Below are 22699 nucleotides of genomic sequence, written 5' to 3'. Positions count from 1 at the left end.
GTAAATGAGTTCGAAATAAATTTATTTTACTTTGCTATTGTTATTTTGTTTAAATGTTAATGAGGTAATTTTCCAATTCTGTGTCATATCAAACCATCAACACAGCTGTTCCAGAAAGATATAATCACGTCTGATAGTTAGCACTACGCAAGGGTGCATTTTTCATAAGTACAACGATGGAACTCTTCATTATAGGACGTGCACCATAGTTATATGGTCATACCTCTGTCGTTTGAACCACACATATTTGTTAAATAATATAGTACTGTTGGTAATTATGTGCATGTGGTGGAGTAATAACTTCTGCTAATTACGTGATTCAAGATCGCAATTAAAATTAATCAGATTATTCATAGTTTATTTACACAAAACATCAAAAAGCTCTTTTAATGTTCTTGGTTTCTTCTGGTGAACTAATATCTTGCATTGTCAAGCTACTACATTCAGCACGAGCTTCTGCGAGCAAAAAGAGTGACTTTGACAAGGGACTGATAGTGATAGCTAGACGACTGGGTTGTAAAAGAAATAAAAGCTTAAAAAAAAGCTAAGACACAAATTTGAGTTGATGTGTTTATTTGATGGAATTACAATGGAAAAAGTGTTTTTTCCCCCATCATTGCTTAACATTACAAAATGTGTACAGTACTTTCTTGGTTGAAGGTCGATGCTAAATGTTCTCTGAACTCAAAAACACTGCCAAACATGTTGGAGAGAATGTCAAGGCACGTCATGTTATTGAGACCAGAACAAGAAGGACTGTAGAGGTCAGTCACAGTGTCATTTTGAGCAGAATTTCAAAGATCGCGTTAACTGTCCGTCACTGAGACCGCATGCAGCAGTCAAGGGTCAGAGACATATTTGGTGTACTCTAGTTTGAAAAGCAGACTACTCAGAAACGCTGCAAATTAACCACACTTAATGTCAGAAAACCAATCATCGGTGTGTAATTACGGTATTCAAAGTAGCGTCACATTTTCTTCGGCTTTGACATCCCAGCTCTTCTGTTAAATAACCCCCTGTTGTCGTCCAGGGAGAGTATTGACATGATTAAACAATTTGAGCTAAAAAATAACAACATTTAAAAGAAAATAGAAGTTGATGTTACTCCTCATATTCATTGCTATTCCTCACAACATACACTCTACGATTCTACCAGGACTAACATATAGCGCTAACTTAAATAACAATACGACCAGGGCACATAACACATTTTTTTTTCCTTTCCACATCTTGACCTTCCAGTAAAGTGGTAGAGAGCCAGTCAGCTTCACAATCAAACATAACTTAAAAACAAAAGAGGTCCTACGTCAACAAAAACACGGCACTGAATCTAAAAACAAAATGGAGTATAAAACAAGTCAACAATTAGTGTAAGGATTTTAGTCGAACAGACAATACACAGCGTCACGATCCCTGTTCCTTTATGTCAGCATTATTCCTCTATTGCTTACGAATTAAAAACAAGTCAGCGTTCCTTGAGCTAAGAAAATAAACTCGCCTAACCGGACACTGGATTTCTCAGTAAACAGATGCAAAATGACAGATTTCTAAATATTAACATTCTAAAACATAAATAGGACAGATAAAACCAGTTGCAGCAGTTGACGGCAGGTCTGTCGGTCGTAAAATCTGAACATCAGTCTGTGCGTCTCATATGTAGGGGTACTGAGGGACCCTCCGTGGGCTCAGCTGATAGCCGCTGTAAGCCCCGCCTCCTCTAGTGGTGCTGGTGTAAGGATGGGCGGGGTAATGTTGCTGGTAGTGGGCGGAGAGTCCGTGGACCACGCCTCCAATGGAGTCCTTTGGGATAAGACTGGCTGCATAGTGACTCGTGGGCGGGCCGTGCATGGAGGGGGAGGAGCCTTGTACGAGCAGGTGCTCAATGTGGGACGCGGGGGTGGGGTAGGGGTACAGGCTGGGGGTGCTGGTGAACGACGGGGCCTCCTGGAGACAGTAATGAGACGAGGCCGGTGGGTACGTGTGCTGTCGACGCAGGGAGGACGAGCCACCGGATGGTTCTTGGGACGAGGAGACAGTGGTCTGGAAAAAAGGAAAACAGGAAACTGAGCCACACGTTCTTTATGATACGTAGAGCCCTATGACTTCCGCGATGCGAAAAAAGCAGACGGAATCGCGGAATACAGTCATAAAACGGAATTTTATGACTGTATTCCGGGGTAATAGTAAAAGACTATTCAAATATAAATTACGCATGTTCTAAATTACACACGTCTCTGTGTGAAGGAATGACTGAAGTACGACTGAAGTACTACTGAAATACTGAAGCTCACAGTGATTTCAGCGTATGTCGTCTCACTAAATGAGGACATAAATACATGAACAACATCTCCTGAACTGCTCCTAGAGTCACTTCATGAGCATTTTACCCTTTGATTTGAGTAAAACTAGCGTCATATCATATACACAGAAATTTAAAGGCATTTACGGCAACCCCTTAAAATAAGTTCGGTTTAACTCGAAGACATCGTGTCCGAAATATTACTATTGTTCAGTTGAATCTACTACTACTTTATTTTTTAAGGAATAAATCACACAACATTTCTTCCATGTTTTAATGTTAATAGTAAATCTCTTTTGTTTGCCAAAAATACAGTTTGTTTAATTTTCAATAATTAAAAGATAAATGAAAATGTTTTATGCCTTCATTTAATAACCAGAAAAATTTAAATACACAATTTCTGAGGAAAAAAAAACATTTCATAAGGCTATTTTAAGAATAAATTTGAATAAATTAAGTTCTTTTTATGCATTCAAATGATAAGACATGCTAAAACAGAATTTGGAAACAAAACATATGGTGAGAAAAAAAAAAATTTTCATAGGGCCCTAAGCATGTAGTTTTGTTAACCTTTTAATACATTTATGTGAAATAGTTTCATGGGTTTAATTAATTAGCTTTTTGATTAATAAAAATTACATTTAACCATTAAAAAGCTGTCGAGAAAAATTAAAAAATTTTAAAAAACCAAACAGAATTTGGGGAAAAAATAAAACTGATTTCATAGGGCCCTAGTTACGCTGTGGCGCTGAGCACTGACTAAGCGGTCACCTGACTGAGGTTGAGTGGTTGAGATCTGCTGGGCTCATGTTGGTAGTCAGTGACGCTCTCTCCTGAGCTGCTCGGCTGCCTTGCGACAGCGGCTCTCTTAGGCTTCATGTAGTAATTCTGTGGAAGAGCTGAAGCAAACACGACGAATGCGGTTTTTAATGAAGCGTTCCTTTTATAAAGACCTGTTGACCAAGCTATGGTGAATAAAAAAAAAAAAAAAAAAAAACGGGACAACTGCTAATACTCGCCTATAGCCAATGGGATTTTGGCTGATATTGAGCTTTCCACAGGCTGTGCTTTCACATATGGAGCCACCACTGCAAGAGATTTGGAGAGTCGTGAGGACTGGACCCCCGCGTGACTGATCTGGGGCTTGGGAGTCAGAGGACTGGCGGTGGAGGAGTCCGAATCATGAACGGTTAGACAGCTGATCACATTAGTCCTATGGCTGGGGCCACAGCTGGAAGAAGAAGAAGAAAGAAGAAAACGATTAAAAATTTGTTTAACTGAAATTATATGGAGCTATTTCACATCGTTAAAAGAGGAATCAGACATTAGTGGTGGTAAATTACTATTAAAAGATTTTCAAAAAAATACCGGTAAATTTGTTCCAGCAATTTACCGATATGAGAAGTTGTAACATTACCAGTAAATTGCCGGAATGATGCTGTGTGTGAACGCAAAATGAAGATTACCGGTATGAGCATGTACGAGTTCAGAACATCTATTCTGGGCCAATCCAGAGCCTTCGAAATTCAAAATTCAATGGCTCTGGGCCAATCATATCATTCTGACGCAGAAGACGCATTTACACCACGTTGTGTAGTTCGGGTTTGAAGTCGTATAATGCAGTGTCTCTTTGGCAAAAGCGCTGCATGAATGTGAATGTTTGACACAAAAAGATGAAATCAACAAAAACACTGATCGCGTATGCCCATACATGTTTACAAACACAACACCGGGAGGCACAGCCATTTAGAGGTCATTTCTGGTTAATATCACATCATAGAATTTACCGGTAATTTGAATCTGATGTGTGAATGGTGCTTTACCGGTAAAAAGACGGAACGTTGTTGCCCGTGTCAACAGCACATTTTTGTATTTACCGGTAAAGTTGTTCCAGCAATTTTACTGGTATTTCTGTGTAAAAGGGGCTATTGTCAGACTGTAACTTATTTTACATTAAATGCATACATTCCTGTTCAACAGTTGATATTTCTCAAAGTCGTCTCTTGTGCGGATCAAGGCTACATTTATTTACAGTAAAAATACAGTAAAACAGTAATAACGCAAAATATTGTATCATTTAAAATAGCTGTTTTCTATGTGAATATATTGTAAATTGTAAATCAAAGCTGAATTTTCAGTGTCACATGATCCTTCAGATATCATTCTGATATGCTGATTTGCAGCTCAGGAAACATTTCTGATTATTATGAATGTTGAAAACAGTTGAGCTGCTTCATATTTGTCTGGAATTTTTTTTTCCTTTACAGGATTCATTGATCAATAGAAAGTTTAATGAAGAGCATATATATGAAATGTAAATCATTTTATTTTTATTTTATATTATTTTTTTAATAATTCATTTTTAAAATCTTGCTTACACCTCAAACTTTTTGTTGTGTATGTGAAAGCATGGCAATCACACCATGTAGTAACCTCACTCACCTAGCAGGGAGGAACTTCCTCTCGTCCTCATCTTCAGTGTCACTGTGTATGGTGATGACGCTGACAGCAGGACTCGGAGTGTCAGAGATAATGATGGGCTGAGTGAGAATAGCACTGTACGACTGAGAGCTCACCAGAGCACTGCTGCAAACACAGATTGTGTTCAAATGGTTTTTGAGGGTGAAAAATCTTCTGTTTCTATGTCCTTGTTTGTCAAATCATGTTATTTATTACAAGCACACATTCCAAGCCAAAAAAACTATACTAAACACACCATTGAAACATTTGAACACCAAAAGTAAATGCCCCAATACCTGCTGCTAGTAGCACAACAGATCCTGCTCCTCTTGTTCTGTGACCGCGTGACCGTAGACGTTCCTCGATTGAGAGAATTAGTGGGATTGAGGCCACCAAGGATGTGTGGGTTCTGCTGGACGACGCTATTGTGCTGACCGCTCTGAGAAGCCCTGCAGAAAACCAACCAACCAATCGGTATTGAGCACATTCAAACATCTATCATACTGACATTGTGTGCAGATAATGAAAGTTTACGATTCTTCCTAAACATTTACTTCCAGCTTGATGTCTGCTGTGTGGAGCTCTCAGACAGCAGGGTCTCCAGAGGCGACTCGGTCACTACGGGCTGGTGGCTGGAGTTGTGGATGGCCATGCCAGGTACCTGCTGCCATGCAGAGGGTATGAGGATCTGCTGGGTTCCCGCTGGCCAGGCCTGCTGGAGGACGACAAAATATCTGCCTTAGTGACACTGGCACTTGGGAAAATGTTTAAGTCACTGAATGTCAAATCAAATTTGAAAAAAAGTTTCACTGGCAAATGAATAGTGGGTAAAAACAGCCATGACCAAATCTGCACCACACAATGAGTGACACATCTATGGCCATTTAAATCTGAATTTAAACATTTGTGTCATGCCAGAATGATGAAGAACTTCAACTAACATGCCAATGTGACATCACTGCAAACAATTAAAGTGAAAACCAAGAAAATAAAAAAAATAATCATCGATGCACAAAATCAAAATCTGCAATTCTCTCCCGGAGCATAAGGCAGCTTTAGATGTAGCACAGCCATTCTGTATAATTTTAAAAGCCAAGACAAGCACAGCATGCATAAATCACACACAAGCCTTAAAAATTAAAGATGGGGGGCAGGAAAGAGTAGTCCGGCAACCTGTTGGGAAGAATCATGGCTGTTAAATAGTCAGAAAACACTGAGCATTTCCATAGAGCAAAACTGGCCAAAAGATCTGCCATGCCAGTATGGGCAGCACTAGAGTACCTGCGGACAGACATGGCTATGAGAGGGAGAGGAACATGGCTGCGAGTGTTTCTGAGCTGTAGACAAGGTCAGTCTCCTCCCCTGAGAGAAGGAGGAGGGCCAAACAGACGTGGGACCGGGAGGAGGAGGAGGAGGAGGGGTGGGAGGTCAAAGGAGGGATATAAAAAAATATATATTCACACAACAAGAAGCTGCAAGCAAAGCACAGAAGAGTCAGCACATGCCTCCCATGCCTGTAGCAGACCTGCACTGAGAAAGAACGATGAGGGAGGGACTGAGAGGGAAAAGAAAGGGAAAACGAGCAGAAAGACTGGAAATACAGACAGAGAGGGAGGAGAGGGGGGAGGGGGAGAGACCAGAAAGATGGAAAGGGAGATAAAAAAAAAAAAAAAGAGAGCTGAAAGAAAGAAATAGGAAAAATCAGAAAGAAAAATAAAGTGGTCAGAAATAAAAACAGAGATCGGGAAAATGAGGGAAATTATAAAGAGGAAAATCATAAGCATCAAACAGAGAGAGAAAGATCAGAAGAAAAGACAAACGTGTCTTAAAAAAACAAAAAAAAAAACAAAAACAAAACATCAGTAAATCTCACCGAGTATCCAGAATTTAAAAAGATGGTGATTGGAAAAAAGATTGTCATTGGGGAAAAAAAAAAAATGAATGATAATCCAGAATTATCAAATTGAGATCAGAAAAAAAGAGATGGTGACTGGAAAAAGGATCAAAGTTTCATTGAATGAAACAAACTCTTAGTAAAAATTAACAAGACATCAACTAGAATCCAAGATCTGGGGAGGAAAAAATATCAAAGTGTCACTGAATAAAACAATGAAACAAATAAACAAAATATTAGGAAAAATCAACAAGAATACAGAACTCTCAAATAAAGATCAGGGGGAAAAAAGATCAAAGTGCCAATGAAAAAAATATCAACAAAAGATCAGTAAGAGATTAAAGAGGATCCAAAATTATCAAAGAGAGGTGGGAAAAAAGATCAAATAGAGATTTAAAAAAAAAAAAAAGATCAATAAGTGAGCAATAAAAATCAAGAGATCATCAAGGATCCAGAATTTTCAAAGAGAGACCAGAAAAAGTAAATATCAAAAGAGGGATAAAAAAGTGATCAGAAAGAAATAAGATTGACCAGAAAGAAAAAAGAGAGACCAGAATAAGAGTAGGATTAGAAAGAAAGATGCATTTAAGCAGGATTTTGGAAAGAGCCAAAGAGGGGGAGAGGGTCAATGGGAGAATGAGAAATGATGATGTTAGTGGTAGAGCGCTGGGTGGGTCTCTCTTTACCAGCACTGTGGCTGTCTGCTCCAGCAGGGCAGGCCTTCCTGCCCCACAGCCCAGTGCCAGGGGCAGCGGGTACTGGGATGACACTCCCGCTGTGTGGGGGTGCAGCGTGGCCACCATCAGAGGCGTACAGGAGCCCTATGGAGGAGGGGCACCATGGAGGGAAAGGGGCAAAAAGCATGGAAAGATTAGACAAAAGGTCAGACTCAGGTCAGGGGTACAAGGCTGTGATTTCACGTGCCATTTACTGGCACTTGCCAGTAGCCGAACAGGTGCCCATGCAGACTTTAAGGACTGACGTTTCCTCTCCAACTCAACTGGATTAAGTTTGCAGTTTGTCAGATTGCAGTGACGGAACGTCAGCGTTAGATATAATGCCACTGTTTCACAAACAATGTGCTTTATGTCTTACCTGCGTCAGCATGCTGGGTTGAAGCTGAAGAGGCTGCGTGGACTGGTTCTGCTGGACAACAGGAACACCGTTCTCCATCCGGACAGGATAGCTAGAGGTTTTATTAGACGATGGAAGCCCTTCAAGAAAAAAAAAAACAGATTTCTCAGAGTGCTTTTCAAGGGTGGGGAAGCCCCGCATACATGTATCAAATGAATAATCAATTGTAAAACATCTTGCACTAACAGCAAAACAAACATGAATGCACCTTTCAGCTTCGCTGCCATTCCAGAGATCAAAAGAAAAGAAAGAAAAGAAAGAAACTCTAATTTTAGCAAAATGAAACCGATGTAATTTTCATTTGCATGACATTATATAAATGACAATGTAAATGTTATCACTTCTGTGTGTTTCAGGAGACTGTATACACAAATGATCCATTAAGATCCATTAAGACGTTTTAAGAAAAAAGGACAATATCCAGAATTCCAGAACAGTTCAAACCTTATATAATAAATAAAACAATGAATAAATAAATAAATACAAAAAAAAAAAAAAAAAAAAAAACACTGCGGCTAAATATCCAATTTTTCAAACTTTCAAAACTCTGTATGCACCCTGAAATGAGTTTCTGAGACCGGATATTTAAAAAAAAAAAAAAAAAAAAAGTGAACCAGTGATTTAGTTACAACGGGATGGAGTCTGGCTTATTGAAGGGACATAAATCACCCACAATGCACCCAGCTCCGGCTCACCTTGGATAGTGGTTGGGGGGCAGACGATGAGGGTTTGCTGGAAAGGTTCAGTCTGAGCACACAGCTGAGTGGGGCGGGTCTGCAGGGGGATGCTGGGTTGGGTCAGGCCTGGGATGTTTATGGTTGCCTGCTGGTAAAGTGCCGGTTGGTAGTTGAGGAGAGGAACAGCTCCACCAGCAGACGGAACCTGAGAAAATGACCAACACAGTAAAGTTTGAAGTAAATCCTTATGAAAGCGCTTGCAGCGTGTGTATTTCTAACCAGGTGGTTTCCCCCTCACCTGGCTGTGCTGGTTCAGCTGGCTGCTGAAGGTCACAGTCAGGTTTCCTGCAGTTCCAGGAACAGCGTTAGCAGCAAACAGGGCTTTCCCACTGTCAAAGCTACTGTTCCTTCTCTTGCAGATGTCCATGTTCTGGAAGCACGACTTCACACTACAAAAATGATATGAGCATCAAATGTATAACACATTTCTTCAAAATAACTTCTGCTGAAAGTCTAGGGCCTGGTTTCACAGACAGGGTTTAGACTAAGCCAGGATTAGGCCATGGTTCAATTAGGACATACAAGTAATTTTTATAAACATGCCTTAGAAAATAATATTACTGGTGTGCATCTTGAAACAAAACTGATATATTTTAAAGGGATAGTTCACCCAAAAATGAAAATTCTGTCATTAATTACTCACCCTCATGTCGTTCCAAACCCGTAAGAACTTTGTTCATCTTCAGAACACAAATTAAGATATTTTTAATGGAATCGGAGAGCTCTCTGACCCTCCATAGACAGCAAGGATCCTAACACGATCAACGCACAGAAATCTAGTAAAGGACATCGGTAAAATAATCCATGTGACATTAGGGGATCAACCGCAATTTTACGAAGCTATAAGAATACTTTTTGCGCGCAAAGAAAACAATAACAATTTATTCAACAATTCTTCGAATAAAATACCGGAAGACAGTAACTCGGGGAGAAGAACTGTTGAATATGTTATTATTGTTTTCTTTGCGCACAATAAGTATTCTCGTAGCTACGTAAAATTGCAGTTGAACCCCTGATGTCACATGGATTATTTTACCGATGTACTTGCTACGTTTCTGTTAATTTTTTGGTGAACTAACCCTTTAAGATCAGTCAGTGCAAGTTTCTTTCATTTGAAACAGCTCAGACTTACATTTTAGTCACTTACATTGGGACTAGGCTTAAAGGTGGGGTATGGATTTTTTCAAAAACGCTTTAGAGAATGAGTCGGGGCCGAGTACCAAAACAAACTTGTAGCCAATCAGCAGTAAGGGGCGTGTCAACTCATGATGTGGAGGAGAGAGCGCTCATCAGTGCACATGACGGACATTAGCCGAGCCGAGTGACGACAAAGATAAAGATGGCGGATAAAAAACAAAAGAGGAAAACGTCTGCGGAACAAAAGAAGGCTTTTTGAAGAAGACAGTTGTCCTGTCGTGGTCGGTCTACACTGGATGCAACAAAATGACTGTTGAAAATCACTTGAAATTTGTGTCAATACCTCAAACAGAAAGAGGCAGCAGTTCACTGTCGGGGATTTGTCATGTCGTGGCATCCAGTGTAGACAGCATCACTGATTATAATGAGTTCTATAGTATTTTGTCACGCCGTGTCCAGTGTAGACATGGAGTAGACCAGCGCTGGAGAGAACTCAAGGAGCGGGAAGGCCTGCGATCGGGCGCTTAGATTGCTTTGTTTCTTCTCGATAGGTGAGTAACATTGGTTTTGCTTTGTTTCACAGAACTAATCGTAGCCGTTCATATGTGTGGGGCGGAGCTATCAAGATAGGGGCGAGACCCTTTTGGGGTAGGATCGTGTTTGTTTTGGTGATTTCAAGTGTCAACATTGGCTACCAGAAATCACTTACCCCACCTTTAAGCCTTGTCTGTGAAACCGGGGGTAGAGGTCTTAAAAATGACGTACTGTGAGCTGTGCGGGAAGTTCAGCAGGTGGCTCATGGTCACAAACGGATGTGCCAGGGTCTTTGTGGGCGTAATTCTTTTATCAGCGTCCAGCCTCAACATCCTCTTCAGCAGGTCAATCAACTCCCGACGGTCGGCCTTCTCCGCCAACATGTCAGTTCCTTCTAAATGAGTAGGCAGATTGACCTGGAAACCAATCGATACAGTCAGAAAAAGCTAGACTGATCTATTAAACTAATGACATGGTCCATCCTATACATGCATTTCTAATTACCTGCATCATGTCATCCAAACAATTGAAGATGTATTTTCTCGCTTCTTTTGACTTGACGCCCATTTCTGTCTCATGTTCAGATGGGGTCTAGAAAGAGACACAAGTGTCAGTCTGGTACAATATTAACCACCATTTAAAAAAAAAAAAAAAGAAAGAAAAAAGAAACTATTCAGTCACTCAGCGTTATTTGTGACCCTGGACGATAAATCCAGTCTTAAGTGTCAATTTTTCGAAATTGAGATTTATACATCATCTGAAAGCTGAATAAATAAGCTTTCCACTGGTTTGTTAGGATAAGACAATATTTGGCTGAGATACAACTATTTGAAAATCTGGAATCTGAGGGTGCAAAAAAAAAAATCTAAATACTGAGAAAATCGCCTTTAAAGTTGTCCAAATGAAGTTCTTAGCAATGCATATTACTAATCAAAAATTAAGTTATACATTTACGGTAAGAAATTTACAAAATATCTTCATGGAACATGATCTTTACTTAATATCCTAATGATTTTGGGGATAAAAGAAAAATTGATAATTTTGACCCATACAATGTATTTTTGGCTATTGCTACAAATATATCCCAGCGACTTAAGACTGGTTTTGTGGTGCAGGGTCACATTTGTGTTTTTAACACAAAAAACAAAATTATGGGTACTGACTTTTAACCTCCACAGTGGGTAGCTGGAGTCTGGTCCTCTGTTGAAGAAGCGGCTTGTCTTTGTGCCAGCACTCAAGAGATACTCAGGAGGCAATCCCTGTGTCTGAGAAATGTACCGAATCTGGAGGGGGAAAATAAGAAAGGTCAAAGTTAGTACAAAGACTAGGAGGAGTTTGGATAAATTTCTGTGATCATAAAGGATTTCGGTTGCCATACGGTGAAATGATTCAGTCTTGCCTAGTATGACATGTTCACAGATGGCCAATTAATGATCTTGGTGATGATTTGACTCACTATTTTGGACTGATGCCTTAAAGTTGAGAACGTGAGTGAGAATGATGTGTCCAACGTGCAACCGGCTGTCAATGCTGAATCATGGCTAGATGTCTTGGCTACAATTTATCATACAGTCTGGCATGAAAGACTGTACATGTCGCACAATCTGCCTGGTCTAGCTCCTTAAGGTCACGTTATACAATCTGTCAAGGTATTATCTGAACCCTCATGTTGTGATTCCAGTCATTTTGACCCGAGGATTTTCTTTTTCCTCAAACACTAGGCTAATGTTATCACATTGGACTAAAACCTACTGAGTTTGCTCAAACAGGATATAACAACTGATTCAATCTTTGTTTAAAACTTTTTCCAATTAACCGGTTTTGCATGTCTTTTTGGAAATTAGCCTACTGATTTCAGGCCTCACTGATCTGAGCTTATGCACCTCAATTTTCACAATTATCCACCAATAATACTTTTTTTCTCCCTCTCAAACACTCATGTGCATTAGCGCAGACCAATGAAGCCTATGACCAATCAAAAGGAAACAAAACCTCTGCTAATTCAAAGAAAACAAGTCGACAAAAAGATTGCTCGAAAATCTCAAATCCAAATCTTGTGTTGTAGCTGTTTATTTGTGAAGATTTGCATATGTTTATTATTATTTGTATTGTGTATATTTATATTTGGGTTTATACATTTTTGTTTTTAGTATTGTCCACCTGTCAGGTTTTAGCGTATGCATCACCATATGGGGCGGGGAATAGGAAGTTGGGAGATTGTGTTTGGATATCAGGCATGGAGGTAACTCACAGTTTTTTGACCACTTCGTTATTTTGGCTTAAATTTTTCGAACTGAATTTAGAAATGTTTTCGAAACACAACTTTTGTATAGAATAGAAGTATAGAAAACAGAGTTGTAGAGATATGAAAATTGAGAGAGAACTGAGAAGGTTGAGCGCTAATATTTTTTTCTGATAGTAACAGTAACAACATGTGAGACCTGGTCATATTCTGAAGCTCCTGGATATAACGGCCAGCCCAGAAAGAGCTCTGCAATCACACAACCCAGTGACCACATGTCAATGGCTTCACAGAACGGCAGACCAAGGATGATCTCAGGGGCTCTGAGGATAGAAAGCAGAAAAAAAAAAAACTTTCGTGAACCACTTCAGTAACAAAGTGAAAGTGACGTGACACAGCCAAGCATGGTGACCCATACTCGGAATTCGTGCTCTGCATTTAACCCATCCAAAGTCCACACACACAGCAGTGAACACACACACACCGTGAACACACACCCAGAGCAGTGGGCAGCCATTTATGCTGCGGCGCCCGGGGAAAATCTATGCATTTAGGCTCTATGTTTCTTTTATAAAGACGTTTAGGATTCGATCGGGTGATTATTACAACATCATAATCTCATAACTTGGTAGGGGTGCAACGGATCAGTCCCCACAGTTCGGATGTAATCTCCACTGAAGGGATGTGTGGTCATTAAACATGTACAGATTACAGATAACCGCTCACCTGTAGTAGCGAGACTGGAGGTAAGTCGAGCAGACAGCTTTGGAGACGTGACTGGCTGACCCAAAGTCGATGACCTTCACCCTGTAGGGCTGTCGTATGGGGTCCACCAGCATGATGTTCTCAGGCTTCAGATCAGCGTGGATGAGACCCAGGCTCTTCAGCTTCATCAGGGCCGTGGCCACCTGCTGCAGGATGGGGCGGATATGCCTCAGAGGCAGTGGGCTGAACTTACTGTGCTTCAGGAAATCGTAAAGGTTCTGCTCGAGCATTTCAAACACCAAACATGTGTGGCCCTTGTGCTGGAAACACTCGTAGGAGCGGACAAAGTTGAACTCGTCAGCATTCTCTGCACTCAGCCGGTTCAATATGCTCACCTAGAAGAGATGTTAGGGGTCAATGACAAATAAAGGAAATGGGGGTGTCTCTTAATTTAGTTGTGCCAGATTCTTAATGTTAAAAAAAAAAATTTCGGTAACTATTTAGAATAGGGAACACTTAATCATTATTAACTTATGACTTTACCCTCAATAAATTCCTAATTGGCTGTTTATTACTAGAAAGTTAAGTTGTTAAGTTTAGTTATTGGGTAGGATTAGGGATGTAGAATAAGGCATTAATATGTGCTTAATTACTACTAATAACTGGCTAATAATGTAGTAATACGCATGCTAATAAGCAACTAGTTAAGAGACTGTAAAATAAAGTGTTAAATTTTTTTCTCTTTATGCACCTTCCAAATAAATAAATAAAATTTCAAAATGAATTTAATTCACAAAAATTAAAACGACACTCATTATAAAATAAGTGTATTCAAGTCACTGCATGTAAATAAAATTGTAATATCTCTGAATAAATTAACAGACAGATAGGACAAAATGAGCATCATGTAATTTACTTATTAACCCTATTAGATTAAGGGGGAACACAGCAAACTCATATTTAGTTTCACCTAAGGGCCAGATTTACTAAAACCTTGCACCAGCGCAAACCGTCTTTTGGCATTAAAATAGTACCGTCAGGATTTACTAAAGATGCGCAGTGAAGAATTAGCGCTGAAAAGTCATGGTTATTTTTAAGACTCAACTTTTTGAATAGGAGTTTCCCTTTGAGATGCAAAATTTGTGGAATGAGAGTATTAAAATGAATCACGCAACACGATTTACTAACATTTGCACTCGTCAAATTACTGGTATTCGCGCCATTATTTAACTCCCAAAAAAGCATGTCTCAATGCGGCAGTAATTTGCGCTGCTCTTGGTAGATTGTGCTGGTCATTATGGAAATTATCTGGCTGCGTCTGGGTTCTTTAATGTGTGCAGTGTTAGTAAATCACACGCAGAATTCCCCATCTGTTTTCATTACAATCCTATGGATGAAACATTGTTTTCAAAAAAGTCCACTGACGGCGACTTTTTCTGCAGCTCAGAGCATCTTTTCAAGTTGAAAAGTTAAACTTATGAAAAAAAAAAAAAACCTACATCAAGCACATTTTTGAAAGCTGACCAATGACGAGAGTAGTGAGTCGTTTCCATAAAAAAACAACAAAAATGGAGAACATAGCTGCTAGATAAATCGTACTACTTTCAGAGCACAAGGAGTTATATGATAGGAGCACAAAACTATCTAATCTAAAATATGCTGCAAACCGTGCATCATCCAACCGGAGCTCCTGGTCTAAATTGTTGTAAGCACCATATTGTTGCCTTCCCCGTAATAATGTCACGCACCCACAAACATTGTTGTGAACTGACATATTCTTCCCCGTTGACTTCAAAAGCCAAATTTTTACTCTCTTTTCGACATTTCTGCAGCACACAGCACTGGGCTACTGCTGCAGCTGTTGATATAGCAACAAAAGAAGCCCTTGGCTGCTATTTGTAACCAAAACGCTGCCAGCTTTTTATTTTACTAAAAAAAGCACTTGTCAACTTTTTCTTGTCAAAAAAGACGGCAAGTGTGAACATGCCCTAAGAGGTGAAAAAGGCATGCCAGTTGGAGTCTCTGCAGTAAAATTAGGCAGAAATGAAACACCAGGAAATCTTGATAAGGTGATAACCCAAGACTGGAAAACAATAACCCAAAAACATAGATGCTATCATGACATACCTCGATCTGTCCCTGACGTGCATATGACGGATGGTTCTTCAGGATCTTGATGGCCACAATCTCATTAGTTCCTCTTTTCCAGCACTTGGCCACCTGCCCAAACGTGCCCCGGCCGAGAAACTCAAGAACTTCGTAGCTGTTGGAGACGGAGCAGAGGATCTCGTGCTGGACCAGCTGGTAGTCCCCTTCCCCGTTGGAGCTGCTGCTTTTGGTGGTGGGGGCCGAGTGGGGGATGGACTGGGCGGTGGTCCCCGCTCCTCCCGTCCGAGCGGAGAAAGCAGGAGCCGAGAGCTCCTCCAGAATCTGAACGCTGCCACTGCCGCTTCCGCCTCCTCCGGAGCTCTCCACCTCCTCGTTCTTCCTCTTCACGCCGTACCTGTGCCCACGGGAGGAGTGCGACTCCGAGTGGTGGGTGTTGTGGGAGGTTCTGCGGCTGGACCCCCGCGGTAGGCTCCCGGTGCTGTCTGCCGCACGGACCACCACCTGGCCCCGGGACGCTGGGGGGAAGACCAGGCCCGAGGAGCCAAAAGGGAGGCCCGCTGCGGGGTTGAAGCTGTACTGGCCCACAGAACTGTACGCTTCATTGGAAGCATCCCAAGCACAGCTCTCCACTTTCATTTTTTTCACCCTGCAGAAGGCACTGGAAGACACAGATGGAGGGGAGAAAACCTGCAGCTGTGAAGCCATGCCTGCAGATATTGGATAAATAAGTTTGGAATTGTTGAATACAGAAAGAACACAAAAGCATTTTTAAAAAATGACTAGGGCTGCAAAACGATTAATCGTGATTATTCCATTCAAAATAATGTTTACATATTATGTGTGCGCCGTGTATATGTATATATAAACACACACATACATTTTACATACACAAGGATTTCCATAGTCGAATCGGGATTTTCTAATCTTGCCGATAGTCGACTGATGGTCAAATCGTATGTTTGGGGGCGGGGTCAAAATACATTAGTCAAGTCACAAGAGTCAAGTCAGACATTCGACGGTCATAAATACTGACGTTAACACGCAGGGAAAGTGTGTAACGGACGCCTCGCAGATACAAAAATAATGCGTTATGTTTTGGTTAAAAGATAGCATTAAACGTCAGCAAAACCTTAAGAATTCACAATATTTTTTACAATAGTGCTCTCATTATAACGTTATGTATATGACAGAAGTTATTAATGTTGTGCATTTGAGCTGCACGCGCTGAAGATGACAAGTAGAAAGAAGCATCTGATATCAGGTTTTTAATCAACGGGATTTAACTCATTTATCTCATATAGAATAGCCTACGCTTCATTATTTATACAACAAAGTTATATTACGACTTATAGGCTATCTGCAAAAAATTGTTGTTTGTACTGCTTGCGCTGCGCACTGAAGAGATAATCACCGTACAATGAAGCGCTTTACTGCAGCACAGCTCAACCAAATGCATCTTATACGAGATAAATTTAATTCCCTGCCGCCAAGATGCTCCTCTGTCGGTCACAGATTATGGAAAGTGAAACTTAAATCTATAGCGGTGGTTGGATTTATTCACGCATGTTAAAATATTTATTTAAAGCTTACTCCTTTTCAGATTCTTATTTACAGCATTATCTTAGGCTGTATATTAACTTGAGAAAACCGGTAGTTCTATGTGACATCAGACATTGAGCACCCCCATATACCCAAAATGGCATGATCATAACACCCCGTGAAAATTCGACTGTGAGATTGATAGTCGAATCAGGCTCCTATCGAAGCATCGAATCGTCGACTATTCGGGGTCACCCCGAGTATGTATTATGGAAAAAATGTTAGATTTATATATAAAATATTTGTATTTATATAAAATATAAATTATATACAAGTGTTTACATACAAATACATACAATTTTGTTTATTATATACATGTGTTTATTAATATATACACAGTACACACACATATAGTATTTAAACAAACTTATTTTGAACCGATTAATCGCGATTAATCGTTTAGCAGCCCTAAAAATGACAATACTGATATATCAATATGATTGAACAGTCAGATAATGAAAAGTATTTATTATAAATATTGACAAATCATTCACGTAAATGTATTGAGATCTGAGAATGACATTGAAAGGACTGTCAGATCCATGTAGTAAAATTCTGCGATAGCACTAGAGAGAAAATCCTGCCGTGTTGATCAGTTTAATATTAAATTCAATAATTCAGTAAGTTGTTTTTCTGGTGTTGATGGCAACTACAAACGTAATTGACCTATCGGTAAGCCCCTCCCCTCGAATGCAGATGAGCCAATGGCAGTCAAGTATCAGTTGCACGGGAAGCAGAACTCTGACATCTTAAGGTTTCAGCACCATAGAGAAACATTGGAAGATCCAAAGCTTTCATCGGTTTCATGGCATTTATGCAAAAAAAAAAAAAAAAAAAAAAAAGGAAAAACGATGTGCCTGGGGTACTTGTAACACTGTTTCCAGGTATCCCCAGCGGATAGGCAATAGAAATTATTTATTACATTTCCTAAACCCAAACAAAACAGAACAAAAATGTCCCTAAGTATTCAACCCCAATTATGATGAAAACGTTCATTTTTTTTGGTTGCCATACTCTCATTAAGTTACAACTTTCACCTGCTCAAGCAGAACATTAATGTCATTGTGTGCTTCAGCAAGGCATCTCTAGCTAAATCTAATGTTAAAGTTAGTGAGTCCATGCCAATGTACAAACCAAAATAGCGGACTGTTTTCACATTACGTACATTGTAGGTCAAAAACACAAATGAAGGCGTACATTTAAGTGCCTCTCCATATTAAAAGTGGGGTATGTATTTTTTCAAAAACACTACGAGTCAGGCAGAGTACCAAAACAAACTTGTAGCCAATCAGCAGTAAGGGGCGTGTCTACTCATGATGCGAGGAGAGAGCGCTCAGTGCACATGACGGACATTAGCCGAGCCGAGCAACGACAGAAAGATAGAGATGGCGGATAAAAAAAATAAAAGAGGAAAAAGTCTGTGGAACAAAAGAAGGCTAAAGGCTAATGTTTACTCAACGCGTCCAAAAGTTCGCTTGGGTGCGTGCGGCAAATATGACGTCATTGCGGTGTTGGCGGAAGTTTGCTTTGAGTGCGCGCAACCTCATTGCATATTGGTGTGCATGGCATTTTTTTTGTAACTTTCTGCGCAGCTCCGCTTCCGAAGATGCACAAGTTTAAAGAAACTCTAGCCAAATAGGCACGTCTGTGCCGGCATTTGTGTGAAACAGAAGCAGTTTGATGTTAAGTTCAAACTCCACCAGGTGCAACTTTTAACGCTTTGAGGGAAAACAATGCAGAGTTTTTTGCATAGTTTGTCCAAGGCTTTTTAATTGAAGTACGTTTTATTTTTATTGTATAAAAATAGAAATAGAATTAATTTAGATACTATTTATACACTATTTGCTTAAAGTTGTCTTGTGTTTGATGCAAAATAAACAATCTTAAGATTACTTTAATCTGTTTGTACATAAAGAAATTATTAATTCATCAACGCAAGAAATCTTGTACCAGCAAATGACTTCTCACCGTTGATTCCCAATGGTTTTAGAGGACAATTGCTCCTCGTCGCCCCCTTTTGTTTCAAAGAATAGTACAACGGCGAACGCAACAAGCATAAAAGCCTCGTCCATTAGGGAAGGTGCACGCGCAGTCAGCGGAGGCTTGCGAAGTGGAGGCAGGTGAAAGTATAAATCCCGCTTTACACCGTGGCTACATACCTCATAAATAGAACAAGGCAGCAGTTTACTGTCGGGGATTTGTTGTGTCGTACCGCACCGCATCCAGTGTAGACAGCATCACTGATTATAATGAGTTCTGTAGTATTTTGTCGCGCCGCTCGCGTCCGGTGTAGACATGGTGTTACGATAAGGCAAGAAGTAAGACCCGTGTAAATATCGGATCAGCTTTCCAGCGCTGGAGAGAACTGAAGGAGCGGGAAGGCCTGCGATTGGACGCAGAGGTTGCTTTGTTTCTTCTCGATTGGTGAGTAACATTGGTTTTGCTTTGTTTCACAGAACTAACTGTTGCCTGGGATGCATACGTATGTGTGGGGTGGAGCCATCAAAATAGGGGCGAGACCCTTTTGAGGTAGGGGCGTGTTTGTTTTGGTGATTTGAAATATCAACATTGGCTACCAGAAATCACTTACCCCACCTTTAAACTGGTTAAATGTAAATTAATTTAATCTTACACTGCAGTACATGAACAGTGTTGATCCGGGATGTTGTCATTGTGATCGAGAAGACCGTAACATGAGACGTCTCCTGTTTGCATTATGATCTATTTTTATATATTTATTTTGAAATATTTTATATATTCTTCCATGGCATATTTAAGTCCCACTGATGGTCCACTGACAGCTGTCATTGTAAAGACAGCAGCAACTCCATTTGTTTGTCCGAGTGAGCAACAGTAACTAAGGGGGGCGGGGGCTCACCGATAGATGTTACTACACACTTAAAATGAGGAAAAATCTCTCTCCTCCTAAAACTTGCAAACAATATCTTTAGAATTTGCACAAATTACTAATCTATAAAACAGAGCATGTGATGATAACTATTTTCATAAATCTATGACAGAAATGGTACGAACATGTGAAATTTTTTTTTATTTTTTTTTTATTTAATGTCAGGATTCAACATATAGTACTGTTCTTTGTTTTTATATTGTGAATTTATATAAAGTATTGAGCTATAGTCCCAGAACAAGCAGTTAGTGTGTGTGTGTGTGTGTGTGTGTGTATATATATATATATATATATATATATACACACACACAATATTATAGTGGAAATATTGTTAGTTGAAAAAGAATACATCTAAAAACGATCTATAATCACTCTCTATATAATATGAATAATTGTACAATGTAAATATTGCTAGCTGAAAAACTAATATCTATATTTATAAACTCACTCTATAATAATATTATGGAAATATTGCTAGTTGAAAAAGAATACATCTAAAATGATCTACAATCACTCTATTCAATATAAATAATTGGCGGAAATATTTCTAGGTGAAAAACTAAAGACAGGTAAAAGCGTAACACTTGTTTCGTCCCATATCTGAAGTATCAGTGTATTTATGCACCCAGGGATTTCAACCACAGATCAGACACAGGTAAAATAAAACTGAATAATAATAATAATAATAATAATAATAAAAGATTACTATTATTAGCAGTTTTTAAAAATTGTTCGTGTTTCTTAGTCTGCCAAGAATCTGGATTGAGGGTCTCTCTGTCTGAAAATGCTGAGACCCCTGATTTACACAAGCACATTCAGAAAGACCGACTGCAAGCAGAACATCGTATCTAAAACATTTAAAACAAATAATAAACATCAAATCACCAGCACAACGGAAATATCAAACATTACCTACGAGCTGCTCAGTCGCTGATCGTAAACTGTCTAATAATCGAGTTTTAAAACGATACCAACCCGCTGTATGTTTACAACACCAAACGACTCCACCCTTTTCGAGAAAACTACGCTAATGTCACGAAGCAGAAAAAGAACAACCGAAATTAACAGGAAAAACACGGCCTTTGTTCCTTTAATGAACATTAATATCGCAATTAATGAGCTGAGTGACATTGTTGCCGATGTCCTCGCAGACGCCATAAGTTTGCAACATTGTATCATCTGTCAGCTACTATGTAACTAATCGTTAGTGCTAGTGTTACAATACAACATATTAAATGCAATAAAAAAAAAAAAAAAAAAAGCATTCTAATTCAGAATTAAAGGAGAAATCATTGGGAAAATTACCAGAGCTCGTCAAATCCAACCCTCCTTTACAAAAACCAAATTAAACGCATTTAATGTCTACATTAGTTTAATTAAAGACACTTCTGCGGTCGTAGCCCATATATATTATGGACGCGTATTGCTATATTAATACCTGAGCGTGTTGTCGATCCTTGTCTGGGGCAGAGGAGAGCTTTAAATCCCTCGGATCTGGATTGTAACTAGGCCTTCATTGTTAGTGAGCAACTCCGGCCCTACAGTTAACTCGAAAATAAACAGCGATCGGTATAAAAATACAGCTCCATCAGTCACTGTGAGTGGCGAGCGGGCAAGCTGCTCATAAAATCGTCGATTTCTGTCCTTGTACTAAAAAGCCCTGTTTAAAATCCAGGCAGAAAGGGGCTGTTGTGCTCCCCGGCACATCCAAAGCCTGATTATCAGCTGCTCCAGTCAGGCTTCCTGTCCACAGATTCAGGACTGCGCATGCGCACACGGATTTACATGTTTTGTAACGCGCACTGAGATTAGCAATTGTGCAACTGTTGATGATGGGAAATACCACGCTGCTGATCAACATGTTTCTCGTTACCATTGGAAACACATCACTGACGCACACGGCTTCACTTCAAGCCTATTTAAATGGAAGAAAGTAGACAAGCATGGCATTTTTATAAGGTATAATTCACACAGTTAGCCTATTTAATATAAATAGTGCAAACATTCAAATAATAATAATGTAATACGGAAATACCGATCTAAAAATAGCTTATACAAAATAGCTTATACAAAAACACCTGTATATAAAAACATTAAATCTCTTTCTCTCTCATTACAAACATGAAGTACATTTAAAGCGCATGGGACAAATTGCCCCAGACTGACTTTAGAAATATCCTTCTTTTTAAAGCAGTCCAAACTTTGTATTAAAATGTACCTTCATTTAATAGAATCTTGCCAGACTTTGTCATTGTGTTGACTTGTTTAGCAATACAAGTATAAGTAAAAATTGTAACACTTTATAGGGAACAATTCACACTATTAAAGTTGTTTATTAGCATGCCTATTAATAACATATTGGCTGTTTATTAGTACTTAAACCTTGTGCAGTCTTCGGTCACTTTTGACCAAAAAATTTAACATTTTGAAATTTTAAAATTCGTAGATTCATTGGAATGGTATGAAACTTGGTGACTTTTATGGCACTTGGTATGTGAACACACACACAAAAAATTGAGGGCATGATTCGAAAAAGCTAAATGCTTGAGAGAAAAAAAATAGTCACACTCATGGTCTTTGGTCAAAAATGACTGACCATAGGAAGTGAATGGTAAATGGCAAAAAAAAAAGAAAATACAGAAAAGTTTTGTGTGTACAATCTACAAATCCCCCACGATGCAGAACAAAAAAAATTCACAGCAATGAAGGGGTGAAACTACAAAACATCTAGAGTGCAAAATTAACACATCCACTCACACACATTTGTACACACACACCCCTATGAACTGGTGTGCCTGTAACACAGCTACTATGTAAAATAAAATAAATAATTCAACTACAATTTAGTAAAAAAGTGGACAGCAAGGAAGTGCAAAACATCAAGAGTGCAAAACAGACACATCCACTCACACGCACTCACTTACACACACTCACACACACA

The 22699-nt window shown here is 39.4% G+C and overlaps 1 protein-coding gene across 5 annotated transcripts; it reads right to left on the bottom strand.

The window, feature by feature from the left end:
• Positions 1-556: 556 nt before the first annotated feature.
• On the bottom strand, positions 557-21527 carry hipk1b (homeodomain interacting protein kinase 1b). Of its 5 annotated transcripts, none has more exons than XM_058791739.1 (17): positions 21197-21527; positions 15270-15958; positions 13164-13537; positions 12637-12760; positions 11359-11478; positions 10700-10786; positions 10427-10611; positions 8763-8913; positions 8483-8669; positions 7749-7867; positions 7340-7474; positions 5314-5474; positions 5056-5208; positions 4742-4882; positions 3319-3530; positions 3071-3198; positions 557-2040 (listed from the first exon to the last, which is right to left on the bottom strand). In XM_058791739.1, the coding sequence occupies exons 2-17, from the start codon at positions 15954-15956 to the stop codon at positions 1651-1653; spliced, it is 3354 nt and encodes a 1117-aa protein (XP_058647722.1). In that variant the 5' UTR covers positions 15957-15958; positions 21197-21527; the 3' UTR covers positions 557-1650. The 5 variants fall into 5 exon arrangements, with proteins under 5 accessions (XP_058647722.1, XP_058647721.1, XP_058647723.1 ...); XM_058791738.1 differs by having other exon boundaries at positions 4742-4885; positions 21197-21526; XM_058791740.1 differs by having other exon boundaries at positions 4742-4885; positions 5314-5471; positions 21197-21526.
• Between the last annotated feature and the right edge of the window lie 1172 nt (positions 21528-22699).

This window comes from Onychostoma macrolepis, chromosome 11, assembly GCF_012432095.1.
Source record: "Onychostoma macrolepis isolate SWU-2019 chromosome 11, ASM1243209v1, whole genome shotgun sequence".
NCBI lineage: Eukaryota > Metazoa > Chordata > Actinopteri > Cypriniformes > Cyprinidae > Onychostoma > Onychostoma macrolepis.
Note: the sequence above shows the minus strand (reverse complement) of the source record. Positions and strands in the feature narration are given on the sequence as shown.

Coding starts and splice junctions, on each gene's coding strand:
- hipk1b (XM_058791738.1), bottom strand. CDS start 15,956: ATGGCTTCACAGCTGCAGGTTTTCTCCCCTCCATCTGTGTCTTCCAGT. Junction 7,475..7,748: donor AACCCAGCATGCTGACGCAG/GTAAGACATAAA, acceptor CCTCCTCCATAG/GGCTCCTGTACGCCTCTGAT. Junction 4,886..5,055: donor TGTTGTGCTACTAGCAGCAG/GTATTGGGGCAT, acceptor CTGTGTTTGCAG/CAGTGCTCTGGTGAGCTCTC.